The 13,969-nt window shown below is 47.5% G+C and overlaps 1 protein-coding gene across 5 annotated transcripts in view; it reads right to left on the minus strand.

Annotated features, from left to right (window-relative positions):
• The window catches only part of RECQL4 (RecQ like helicase 4), a 227,312-nt gene that overhangs the window by 85,367 nt on the left and 127,976 nt on the right, over nt 1–13,969 (minus strand). For all 5 annotated transcript variants that reach the window (XM_077293510.1, XM_077293509.1, XM_077293511.1 and 2 more), the window contains 3 exons: nt 12,733–12,907; nt 9,338–9,467; nt 9,061–9,233 (listed from right to left, as the gene is read on the minus strand). In XM_077293510.1, coding sequence (XP_077149625.1) covers nt 9,061–9,233; nt 9,338–9,467; nt 12,733–12,907 — 478 coding nt within the window. The remainder of the gene's footprint in view (nt 1–9,060; nt 9,234–9,337; nt 9,468–12,732; nt 12,908–13,969) is intronic.

Below are 13,969 nucleotides of genomic sequence, written 5' to 3' on the forward strand. Positions count from 1 at the left end.
CGGTGTGCTCCATCCACCGCATAAAGTTTGGTCAAGTTATCGGCGCCAATTTAAGTGCGGAGCCAGCCCTCAATAAACGCTGTAGGACCGGTGCCTTCCACCTTCTCAGGGAGTCCCACTAATTTCACATTATTCCGCCTTGAGCGGTCTTCCAAGTCATCATTTTTATCAGCCAGGGCAGCACATCTCTGCAAACATTGAGTGTGAGACTTCTGCATTTTAGAAAGTTGGTCTTCCAGCACACTCACTCTCTCCTCCACTGCCCCCACTGTGGCATCAGTTTTATTTATGGCTGCCTTCATGCTGGACCTTTCTTCTTTAACCCCATCAACTCTCTTTGTAAGGGTCGTTAGTGCAGTCTTACAGAATCTAACCAAGTCGTACATCCTTTAATGTGGGTTCCCCTATAACAGGCTCCTCAGTGTCTTCCTGCTCCACACTCTCCTTTTCCCGCCATTCATCCTCACCCATTAACCCCATCGCCCACAGCACAGCTCGTTACAGCACTCCGGAGGGACTCTGAAGAGGATAAACGAAGTAATGCAGCGGAGGGGTCGCAGGAACCGTCCGCTTACATCGAGTGCTAGGCCACGCCCCCGATTAATACTTTAATTAATAAAAACAAAAGTTACATTTTATTGTTTTCTAGTGATGGTTTATTAGGGGTTCTCCCCAATTTGGAAAGTTAGAAGAGAGAACAAGAGGATCTGCCATCATGGACACAATCATCAACAGGGAAGAAAAGGCTGAGGAATTAGGCCGGCGTCACACTCGGCGTAAGACAATACGGTCCGTATTTTACGGCCGTAATACGGCCGAAATACGGTGAAATGTTCCCAAAATAGTGATCCGTAGGCAGGGTGTGTCAGCGTATTTTGCGCATGGCATCCTCCGTATGTAATCCGTATGGCATCCGTACTGCGATATTTTCGCGCAGGCTTGCAAAACCGACATCTAATGGATTTATGTGCTCAAATGTTCATTAAAACATATATACAGTATATATATATATATATATATATGTCATTGAGACACATATATATATATTCTGTATTTAGATTTCATTCAGCGCGATATCTGTGAACAACCGGTAATTCAATTGCCGGCTTTTCATTTCTCCTGCACAAACCCGACAGGATATGAGACATGGTTTACATACAGTAAACCATCTCATATCCCCTTTTTTTTGGCATATTCCACACTACTGATGTTAGTAGTGTGTATGTGCAAAATTTCAGCGCTGTAGCTGCTAAAATAAAGGGTTAAATGGCGGAAAAAATTGGCGTGGGCTCCCGCGCAATTTTCTCCGCCAGAGCGGTAAAGCCAGTGACTGAGGGCAGATATTAATAGCCAGGAGAGGGTCCATGGTTATTGGCCCCCCCGTGGCTAAAAACATCTGCCCCCAGCCACCCCAGAAAAGGCACATCTGGAAGATGTGCCTATTCTGGCACTTGGCCACTCTCTTCCCACTCCCTGTAGCGGTGGGATATGGGGTAATGAAGGGTTAATGCCACCTTGCTATTGGAAGGTGACATTAAGCCAGATTAATAATGAAGAGGCGTCAATTATGACACCTATCCATTATTAATCCAATTGTTGGAAAGGGTTAAAAAACACACACACACATGATTTAAAAGGATTTTAATGAAATAAACACAGCAGTTGTTGTAATAATTTATTGTTCTCTCAAATCCATTTGCAGTCCCTCGCTTGGCAACATAATAAACGCACAAGATACATACCTTCTGATGTACTGTCAGGTCCAACGATGTAATCCATCTGAAGGGGTTAACTAATATTACAGGCAGGAGCCCTGCTAAATGCAGCTGTGCTCCGTGCCTGTAATTCCCCTGCGAATGAATGAAATGTAGGTCATTGACCTACATTTCATTCATTCGCGGTGATGCGCCCTCTGGTGGATGTTCTCATGAACTGCAGCCTGGGAACTTTTTCCCACGCTCCAGGTCATATGAGGACATCCACCAGGGGGCGCATCACCGCGAATGAATGAAATGTAGGTCAATGACCTACATTTCATTCATTCGCAGGGGAATTACAGGCACGGAGCACAGCTGCATTATAGCAGGGCTCCTGCTTGTAATATTAGTTAACCCCTTCAGATGGATTACATCGTTGGACCTGACAGTGCATCAGAAGGTATGTATCTTGTGCGTTTATTATGTTGCCAAGCGAGGGACTGCAAATGGATTTGAGAGAACAATAAATTATTACAACAACCGCTGTGTTTATTTCATTAAAATCCTTTTAAATCATGTGTGTGTGTGTTTTTTAACCCTTTCCAACAATTGGATTAATAATGGATAGGTGTCATAATTGACGCCTCTCCATTATTAATCTGGCTTAATGTCACCTTCCAATAGCAAGGTGGCATTAACCCTTCATTACCCCATATCCCACCGCTACAGGGAGTGGGAAGAGAGTGGCTAAGTGCCAGAATAGGCGCATCTTCCAGATGTGCCTTTTCTGGGGTGGCTGGGGGCAGATGTTTTTAGCCACGGGGGGGCCAAAAACCATGGACCCTCTCCTGGCTATTAATATCTGCCCTCAGTCACTGGCTTTACCGCTCTGGCGGAGAAAATTGCGCGGGAGCCCACGCCAATTTTTTCCGCCATTTAACCCTTTATTTTAGCAGCTACAGCGCTGAAATTTTGCACATACACACTACTAACATTAGTAGTGTGGAATATGCAAAAAAAAGGGGGATGTGAGATGGTTTACTGTATGTAAACCATGTCTCATATCCTGTCGGGTTTGTGCAGGAGAAATGAAAAGCCGGCAATTGAATTACCGACTTTTCACTAACAGCGCTGCGTATTTCTCGCAAGTCACACTGCTGGTCCGTGTGGAATCCGTATTTTTCTCACCCCCATAGACTTTCATTGGCGATTTTTTTGCGCAGTACGCTGACAAACGCAGCATGCTGCGATTTTGTACGGCCGTAGAAAGCCGTATAATACTGAACCGTAATATACGGCTAATAGGAGCAGCCCCATTGAGAATAATTGTGCCGTATGTTATGCGAGTTGTACGGACGTAGTTTCTGCACTCTTACGTCCGTAAAACTCGCCAGTGTGACGCCGGCCTTAAAGTTGGCCAGGAATTTAGGATGCAGGGATCATGCCATCCTCAAATTTTGTATTACAAGAGGAAGAAGACCAGCCATGACTCAAGATTTTAAAGGTTGAACTTCAGAAAGGCAGATTTTAATGGACTCAGAAAAAGGGTAGGAAAGGCCCAATGGCCAGATGTTCTAAAGGACAGAAATGTCCAAGAAGATTGGGAGATTTTACTAAATGAAATACTTACCGCACAATCGGTAACAATCCCGAAAAGAAGGAAGAATTGGAAGCATTTAAAGAGACCAGGATGGATGAACACAATTTAATCACTTGCTAAAGAGGAAAAAAGAAATGTATATTAAATGGAAAGGGGGGCATGTCTAAAGAAGAATATAATACTGTCTGCAGGTAATGCAGGGCAAGAGTTAGAAGAGCTAAAGCCAGTAATGAAGTGAGGTTTGTAAGGGAGACCAAAAGCAGCAAAAAAGGATGTCGGGGCATTTCAAAAGAAAAGCCAAAGATGCCATTATGCTATTTTTATAGGATAAAAAGGGTTAAGTGGTCAAAAATGATGTTCTGAAGCAAAACTTTTAAATTCCAATTCTGCATCTGTGTTGTCTAAGAAAGCAATTGTAACATGAACGGATCTTCACGGTGCCATTAAAAGAATAAAAGAATCCACTCTATCCATAAACAGAGAGATGGTGAGGGAACACTTGGCTAATTTACAGGAATTTACATCTCCTGGTCCAGATGAATTACATCCTACGGCACTGAAAGAGTTAGCAAAGGCAGAACCACTTTGAAAAATCCTGGGTCTGTTCTGTGTGTTATTATCTGCTGGTTGGTGAATTATTACCACACTGTTTTACTCTCAGCCTGTGTTGTCTGAGCAGTATTGTGCCCATGGGAAAGGAGAGTGGGCATTGCGTGGGATGAGACCTGGTCCACAACGGTCTTTCTCAAGACAGCCGAGCCAGCGGATGACAGCACCCAATAACCCTCGTGTCTACACAGTGCCAGGACATACAGTACAGTGGCGCTCAAAAGTTTACATACCTCATTTACATACCATTTGTATGTAACCCCTTCTCATGTACAGCACCATGGAATCAATGGTGCTATATAAATAAATAATAATAATACCCCGGCAGAATTTTTGCTTTCTTGGCCTTTTTTCAGAAAATATGAATGATAACACCAAACCTTTTCCTCCACTCATGTTTTAGTGGTTGGGTGAAGCCATTTATTGTCAAACTACTGTGTTTTCTCTTTTTAAAATCATAATGACAACCCTAAACATCCAAATGACCCTGATCAAAAGTTCACATCCCCTGGTGATTTTGGCCTGATTACATGCACAGAAGTTGACACAAATGGGTGTGAATGGCTACTAAAGGTAACATCCTCACCTGTGACCCGTTTGTTTGTAATCCGTGTGTGCATAAAAGCGGAGTGAGTTTCTGGGATCCAGACAGACTCTTGCATCTTTCATCCAGCCACTGACGTTTCTGGATTGTGAGTCATGGGGAAAGAAAAAGAATTGTCATTGGATCTACGGGAAAAGGTAGCTGAACTGTATAAAACAGGAAAGGGATACAAAAAGATATCCAAGGAACTGATAATGTCAGTCAGCAGCTTTCACGCTGTGATTAACAAATGGAAAATCAGGGGATCAGTAAAAACAACACCACGATCAGGTAGACCAACAAAAATGTCATCCACAACTGCCAGGAAAATTGTTCGGGACGCAAAGAAAAACCTACAAATGACATCAGGTGAAATACAAGACTCTCTGAAAACTAGCAGTGTGGCTGTTTAAGGATGCACAATAAGGAGGCACATGAAGAAAAATGGGCTGCATGGTCGAGTCGCCAGAAGAAAGCCATTACTGCACAAATGCCACAAAGTATCTTGCTTACAATACGCAAAACAGCACAGAGACAAGCCTCAAAACTTCTGGAACAAGGTAATTTGGAGTGATGAGACCAAAATTGAACTTTTTGGCCACAACCATAAACGTTTCATTTGGAGAGAGGGCAACAAGGCCTATAATGAAAGGAACACCATTCCTACTGTAAATCATGGAGGTGGATTGCTGATGTTTTGGGGATGTGTGTGCTACAAATTTGGTCAAAGTTGAAGGAAAGATGAATATAGCACGTTATCAGCAAATACTGGAGGCAAATTTGCACTCATCAGCCCGGAAGCTGCGCATGGGATGTACTTTGACATTCCAACATGACAACGATCCAAATCACAAGGCCAAGTTGACCAGTCATTGGCTACAGCAGAACAAAGTGAAGGTTTTGGAGTGGCCATCTCAGTCTCCTGACCTCAATATCATTGAGCCACTCTGGGGAGATCTCAAGCGCGCAGTTAATGCTAGACAGCCCAGGAATTTACAGGAACTGGAGGCTTTTTGCCAAGAAGAGTGGGCAGCTTTACCATTTGAGAAAATAAAGAACCTCATCCACAACTACCACAAAAGACTTCAAGCTGTCATTGATGTTAGAGGGGGCAATACACGGTATTAAGAAATGGGGTATGTAAACTTTTGATCAGGGTCATTTGGATGTTTTGGGTGTCATTATGATTTAAAAAGAGAAAACACAGTAGTTTCACAATAAATGGCTTCACCCAACCACTAACCATGAGTGGAGAAAAAGTTTTGGCGATATTTATATTCTCTGAAAAAAGGCCAAGAAAGCAAAAATTCTGAAGGGGTATGTAAACTTTTGAGCACAAATGTATTACAGGTGTTACACTGTTTTCTCCCCTGTGGAGGAGGCTGTTTCACTGGAATACACAGGAGACGACCACGTGTTTAATACTGAAAATGTGCCAACCCAATGGAGGCCAATATATCCGAAACTCTGCAAACGGCAGATTGGAAAGCTACAAGTGACATTCAGCAATGAGCGTCAGAGAATATCATCATCAGCTTCTGTTGGCTGATAGACTATCAGAATGGTGAGAAGGGTTAACTGCCACCGGAGTGGCCGGAATTATTAACCAAAGGGTTGAAAGCAGGGTGGATTGATTTAAATCACGCCGATTTAAATCATGATTTAAATCACGATTTAAATCAAAAGATTTTTTTCTATTTAAATCGGATCGATTTAAATCATGATTTTAATCATGATTTAAATCACTGATTTAAATCAAAAGGTTTTTTTTAATATAAATCACGATTAAAATGAGAAGTGAGAGCAGTGCGCATGTGCGCCCATAGTTACACGGACGAAACTAGGGGCAACGATCTAACGCCAGGGTGAGGGGGGACCCCAAAGTAAGTAAAAATCTTTTTTGTTTTACTATATGGCAATAGGTAGGTGTTTAAAAGCAGCATGTCTTAATTGTATAAACTATTAATAGCCTCCACATTTTGTTCATACTGCCCCTTTAATTCCACACTTCTAGCTTGGTTTCACTTTTGGTTTAGTTTCTTTTTCCATTCAGTTGACATGCCCAAACTTGTTGGATAGTCAGCATCCTACAGAAACCTCTGGAAGAGCATGGCATTGTGAATGTTACACATATACAGCCTTTATTCTACTGAGTTAAACAACTCAGCTTTATCTCATGATGGAAGAACCTTTGGATGGTAAAATATTTTCCTCAAAAAGCAGTTTATTGAAAAAAATCCGATTTAAATCAAAAAAATCCGATTTAAATCAAAAAAATCCGATTTTTTTGATTTTTTTAAAAAAACATTGATTTTTATCCACCCTGGTTGAAAGGCAGATTACAGTATTTGTCGTACTATGAGATGCACTTTTTACCTAAATAAATTTGGGAGAAAACAGAGGTGCATCTTATAGTCGGAATATACCATACTTACAATTAGCGAGGTGGCAGCAGGAGTTGGGCGATTCTTCCTGTCGTCCGACGATGCAGGGCAATAGCCTCACTCCTATCCCAGTGCGGCAGGTTCGTCTCGAGATCTCAACCTGCACAGGCGCCGCCTCCAGCGGCCATTTTCCTGAAGGCCACAGCATCGAGGCAATAGAAGTGCGGGGGGCTCCGGGCTTTCACAAAATGTCGCCGGAGCCTCCGCACCACTGAGCACCGCCGAACAGCCTTGGGATGGGATTTCCCGGAGACCACTGCATCGCAGCAATGGATGTGCGGGGGCTCTGGGCTTTCACAAAATGTCAGCAGAGCCCCCACACCACTGAACCTGCCGCACCAGTCTGGGTCATATCATCGCCGGACCACCAAAAACCCCCTGTGATTCCGCTCCACCAGCGCTGCGGATCTTCCCCTAGGGTAAGGTGAATTCAGGACTGTAAGACGGATCCCCATTTGATGCATTTATTTTTCTTTCATCATTTTCCTTCTGAAAATTTGGGGTGCCTCTTATGGTCCGGTGCATATTAATAGTCTAAAAAATACGGTAACCACTCAGTTACCCCAAAGGAAACCACAAAACATGAGAGCCATCTTAGAGGACTTGTATCACCAGGAGAAAAATCTCAAGATCGCACAAAAGAAAAATCAGAAGAGATCAGCTACAAATTGCGACTACTTACCGGTCTGTAAAATAAGAGCACTGTCTATTTTTGTCCCACAGTCAGGGCCGGATTGGCCATCTGGCAAATGCCAGAAGGGCCTGTCTGGTCGTGGGCCACCTTGTCTGCTACGTTGCTAACAGAATCGGTGTTCTCAAGATACCCATACCGTTAAGAGTTGTGATGGAGCACAAAGTTGCTGACGCAGTCACTTACCCCAGCAGCCACGGGGATCATTGGAAATATTGGCCTTGTATAGTGATGAGCGAGCGTTTTCCTGAGCACGCTCGGGTGATCTCCGAGTATTTGTAACTGCTCGGAGATTTAGTTCTTGTTGCCTCAGCTGCATGGTTTACGGCTGCTAGCCAGCCTGAGTACATGTGAGGGTTGCCTGGTTGCTAGGGAATCCTCGGAGACCACCCGAGCATGCTCGGGAAAACCCGAACAATGAGTAAATTCGCTCATCACTAGTCTTTTAGAAAATCTTCCTTTCCTCCATCCAGGGTAATATTAGTAATATATCCCATCTGGTTCATGGGGGTGGGGACAACATGGCCCTGTGTGATTTCAAATGCCAGGGCTGAATTTCAGCCCCAGTCCGTACCTGCCCACAGTCTTCTGGTATGGCCGCAGTCAGACGACCGTATAACATGGCGACCAGGCGGCTGGAGCCCAGCGCCAGAGGCGACCAGGCGGCTGGAGCCCAACGCCAATGACGACCAGGCGGCTGGAGCCAAGCGCCAGAGGCGACCAGGCGGCTGCAGCCCAGTGCCAGAGGCGACCAGGCGGCTGCAGCCCAGTGCCAGAGGCGACCAGGCGGCTGGAGCAGAGCGCCAGAGGCGACCAGGCGGCTGGAGGAGAGCGCCAGAGGCGACCAGGCGGCTGGAGCAGAGCGCCAGAGGCGACCAGGCGGCTGGAGGAGAGCGCCAGAGGTGACCAGGCGGCTGGAGGAGAGCGCCAGAGGCGACCAGGCGGCTAGAGGAGAGCGCCAGAGGCGACCAGGCGGCTGGAGCAGAGCGCCAGAGGCGACCAGGTGGCTGGAGGAGAGCGCCATAGACAGATGGAGCTTCTGTACTCCAACCTGTAACATGGACATAGAACAGAGTAAGCTGGTTTCAGACTTGCGTTCGGCAGGGCTGCGCAGATGAAAGCCTTCTTCCTCAGTTAAGCCCCTCCCACTGCCGCGCCTCTTCCTTCAGCTCCACCTACGTCGGCAAGCATATTGGGTACCGCATCTTTAACATTGAGTACGCAGACCATGCGGATATATGCGGATGCCTCCGCATGCATCGTTATGACGCTGCGCTGACCTGCGTCAAACGCAACATGTTGCATTTTGCTTCACATCAACAGCCATGGTGACGTCATGCAGAGACCATCCAGGGATGATGGGCCGCCTAGTACAACCCAACATGAAAGCTAGGACCACCACTCTGCTGGGCACATGACTCTCATAAGACACCTACCCTCTGCGGTTGAAGACTTCCACTGCAGATCTCGTAACGCTCTTTTCACAGGGATGATTTCCCAGCCCATAGAATCGGCGAGATCAACCACATTAAACTCCACGGAGCTTACGTGTGTGAGATCAACTCCAGATAGACGCTCACGAGCAAGAGCGACAGCCACAGGAGGGCAGCTGTGAGGGATGAAAAAAGCAGGAAGGAACAGGCAGATCAGCTAACACTACACCAAAAGGAGCGCCCCCAGCTGGTCATGCATAAAAATAGCAGACGTCATTACCTGTGGGCCAAGCCTCGGAGCTGCTGGGGGCCACTGTAACATGTAACCCGGCACATAGACAGAGTGGGATGCAGGAGCTCCAGCCAGGGCCAGTCATGAAGCTCCAAGTAACACAGAAGAGTCTCAATACCTAAAAGGGAAAAAAGGTATCACAGATTCACAGTAAAAAAAGGGGAGAAGCCAGCGCTGCTTGTGGTCAGAACGCAAAACATAAAGTGCACATGCACATATTGATTTCTAACTGAGTTTCAAAAATGAGATATTTAGCAAACAATTGATCAATTCTTTGAGCCACCCCGCCACTTCACGGCGTTCTCATAATGGGCAGTCCTACTCTACGTTTTTTATATTCGCTGTGCCATTACGGCCTCTAAAAAGCAAGACCACATTAAATGCAAACTGTACCTTGCACCTTGTTTGATTGTGCACCTGTATCCAAGCCTGTGTCACCCTTCATCTGTGGTGCTGCTTAGGCAGTGTGGAGGTTGGACCTGAAATGTCTGTGTCCAGACCTGGTCAACCTTTATCTGTGCTGTCCTCTCTGGTGCCATGGGAGTGAATCAGAAAAGCTTCAGGTACAGCTTGCATTTAATGTGGTATTGCTTTTTAGAGGCCGTAATGGCACAGCGAATATAAAAAACGTAGAGTAGGACTGCCCCATTATCAGAATGCCGTGACGTGGCGGGGTGGCTCACAGAATTGATCAATTGTTTGCTAAATGTCTCATTTTTGAAACTCAGTTAGAAATCAATATATGAATGTGCACTTTATGTTTTGCGTTCTGACCACAAGCAGCGCTGGCTTCTCCCCCTTTTTTACTATCACAGATTCACAAACGGAGAAAAAGAAAACAATCTAAAAAAAGGTGGAACACTGACTAGATACAAAGACGAGCAGACACCAGAGGCCACAGGAGACACCAGGGAAGGAGCAGACAGCAGACGTCACAGGAGACACCAGAGGAGGAGCAGATACCAGGGGAGGAGCAGACCCCAGAGAAGGGGAAGACACCAGAGGTCACAGGAGACACCAGAGGAGGAGCAGACGCCAGAGGTCACAGGAGACACCAGAAAAGGAGCAGATACCAGGGGAGGAGCAGACCCCAGAGAAGGAGACCCCAGAGGTCACAGGAGACACCAGAGGAGGAGCAGATACCAGGGGAGGAGCAGACCCCAGAGAAGGAGACACCAGAGGTCACAGGAGACACCAGAGGAGGAGCAGACGCCAGAGGTCACAGGAGACACCAGAAAAGGAGCAGATACCAGGTGAGGAGCAGACCCCAGAGAAGGAGACACCAGAGGTCACAGGAGACACCAGAGGAGGAGCAGATACCAGGGGAGGAGCAGACCCCAGAGAAGGAGACACCAGAGGTCACAGGAGACACCAGAGGAGGAGCAGATACCAGGGGAGGAGCAGACCCCAGAGAAGGAGACACCAGAGGTCACAGGAGACACCAGAGGAGGAGCAGATGCCAGAGGTCACAGGAGACACCAGAGGAGGAGCAGATACCAGGGGAGGAGCAGACCCCAGAGAAGGGGAAGACACCAGAGGTCACAGGAGACACCAGAGGAGGAGCAGACGCCAGAGGTCACAGGAGACACCAGAAAAGGAGCAGATACCAGGGGAGGAGCAGACCCCAGAGAAGGAGACCCCAGAGGTCACAGGAGACACCAGAGGAGGAGCAGATACCAGGGGAGGAGCAGACCCCAAAGGAGACACCAGAGGAGCTGACACCAGAGAAGGGGAAGACACCAGAGGTCACAGGAGACACCAGAGGAACAGACTCCAGAGGACATAGACACCAGAGGAGATGCAGACAGCAGAGGTCACAGGAGAGGCCAGAGAGGGAGCAGACACCAGAAGAGGTGAAAATGCCAGAGGAGGAACAGCAGCAGACGCTAGAGGTCAAAGACGACGCCAGAGGTCAAAGGAGACACCAGAGGAGGAACAGACGCCAGAGGTCACAGGAGACACCAGAAGGAGCAGACACCAGAGGAGGAGCAGACCCCAGAGAAGGGGAAGACACCAGAGGTTACAAGAGACACCAGAGGAGGAACAGACACCAGAGGTCACAGAACACACCAGAGAAGCAAACAGCAGAGGTCACAGGAGACGCCAGAGGAGAAAAAAGACACCAAAGATCACAGGAGACACCGGAAGAGGAGCAGATGCCAGAGGAGTAACAGCAGCAGACGCCAGAGGTCAAAGGAGACACCAGAGAAGGAGTAGACACCAGAGGTCATAGGAGACCAGAGGAGGAGCCAACTCCAAAGGTCAGGGGAGACACCAGAGGAGGATCAGACACCAGAGGTCACAGGAGACACATGAATGAACAGGAGATAATCTGTTGTGGCAGGAAATATTGGTCAGTTCATAGATAAGGAGCATGAAAGTTTTATTGTCCTCTGAGCATGTAGTCACCTACAATCCAAACCAGGAGGTGCTAAGGGGAGCGGCACAAACCATAACCTTCACTACAAAAAAATGCCGGATTAAAAACTATATTTCAAGACCCCTCCTCTACTTGTGGTTAGGAAGCCCCCAAAACTAAGACGCATCATTGTAAGAAGGTCCCCGTCCTCTCCAACAACAGGAACCTTTCTCTGTAAACAGGAAAAATGTAACATATAACGACAAGATAAAGAATCCCTGCTAACATTAGGACTACAAGATGCCACATGCACTGCACCTAATGGGGTGTACGTAATTATATGCACCAAAAGTCCAATAGGGGTCTGTATGTAGATGAAACAGCGCAAACTTAGAACAAGGACGAATTCTCATCACCACTGACGAGACGAAAAGAACAGATCTACTTGTGGCCAAACATTTTAGCAGCACTGATCACAGCATCATGGACATGAAATTACTAGTATTAGAAGGAAACGTCACATCTCAGAGAGACAGAAGGGTCTGGGATACAATCGAGTGACGACCGGTGACCTTCAGAGTAGGAATTAAGACAGGATTCCTGTCTTTCTACATCAACTAACAACCTTGTGGTGTCTTCACAACCCAACCAGACCTCATTCAGGTCTGTGTACACCTACGCCTGGGAAAGGGACAAGGGGGCATCGTCTACATCTAAAGGAACAAAAGGTTACATCATAATCATAGAAGCATATTCTTTACTGTAAGAGCAGTGAGACTATGGACTATGCCACACAATTACTGGTGGAGTCACAAAAAATAAAGCACAAGGAGGGCCTGAGGCTTTTCTTGATAATATAACATCACGGGTTATGTGGACTGATTCAGTGATGGACGTTGATCCAGGGAACTTGTCTGATTAGCATATGTGGGGTTGGGAACTAATTTTTCCCCTAATATGGGGCTATATTAGCATCTAGCGTTCCCTGGCCTCACACATAATGAAAGACTCTTCGTAAACTCACTCTCCTCTCTGACATCCAGTGCTTGCACCGTCTCCTCTATTGGGAGCGCTCGCTCATGGCCGTGGCACAAGCGCTCTACTCGCTCCTTTCCAGGAGGTATTGAGTTCTCCTCCCCATCTCCTCCCTCACATTGCTCCAAGAAATCCATCATCTCAGAGTCGTCCACCTCTGAACCCTGAGAGAAAAAAAAAAAATGAGTGAATGTTAGATGCCAGCCGTCTACAGGAGGCACTGCTGGTCAAAGGACGAGGTAACCAGGAGCAGAGGGATCAGTTCACAATGTAGCTCACCCAAGTGTCAGCTCACCCCGCTCAGTCCCATTGCTTTCTGCACAGCTCACCCCGCTCAGTCCCATTGCTTTCTGCACAGCTCACCCCGCTCAGTCCCATTGCTTTCTGCACAGCTCACCCCGCTCAGTCCCATTGCTTTCTGCACAGCTCACCCCGCTCAGTCCCATTGCTTTCTGCACAGCTCACCCCGCTCAGTCCCATTGCTTTCTGCACAGCTCACCCCGCTCAGTCCCATTGCTTTCTGCACAGCTCACCCCGCTCAGTCCCATTGCTTTCTGCACAGCTCACCCCGCTCAGTCCCATTGCTTTCTGCACAGCTCACCCCGCTCAGTCCCATTGCTTTCTGCACAGCTCACCCCGCTCAGTCCCATTGCTTTCTGCACAGCTCACCCCGCTCAGTCCCACTGGTTTCTGCACAGCTCACCCCGCTCCGTCCCATTGCTTTCTGCACAGCTCACCCCGCTCCGTCCCATTGCTTTCTGCACAGCTCACCCCGCTCAGTCCCACTGGTTTCTGCACAGCTCACCCCGCTCAGTCCCATTGCTTTCTGCACAGCTCACCCCGCTCAGTCCCATTGCTTTCTGCACAGCTCACCCCGCTCAGTCCCATTGCTTTCTGCACAGCTCACCCCGCTCAGTCCCATTGCTTTCTGCACAGCTCACCCCGCTCAGTCCCATTGCTTTCTGCACAGCTCACCCCGCTCAGTCCCATTGCTTTCTGCACAGCTCTCCCCGCTCAGTCCCATTGCTTTCTGCACAGCTCACCCCGCTCAGTCCCATTGCTTTCTGCACAGCTCACCCCGCTCAGTCCCATTGCTTTCTGCACAGCTCACCCCGCTCAGTCCCATTGCTTTCTGCACAGCTCACCCCGCTCAGTCCCATTGCTTTCTGCACAGCTCACCCCGCTCAGTCCCATTGCTTTCTGCACAGCTCACCCCGCTCAGTCCC

The sequence above is a fragment of the Ranitomeya variabilis genome, chromosome 3 (assembly GCF_051348905.1).
Source record: "Ranitomeya variabilis isolate aRanVar5 chromosome 3, aRanVar5.hap1, whole genome shotgun sequence".
In the NCBI taxonomy this organism is placed as follows: Eukaryota; Metazoa; Chordata; class Amphibia; order Anura; family Dendrobatidae; genus Ranitomeya; species Ranitomeya variabilis.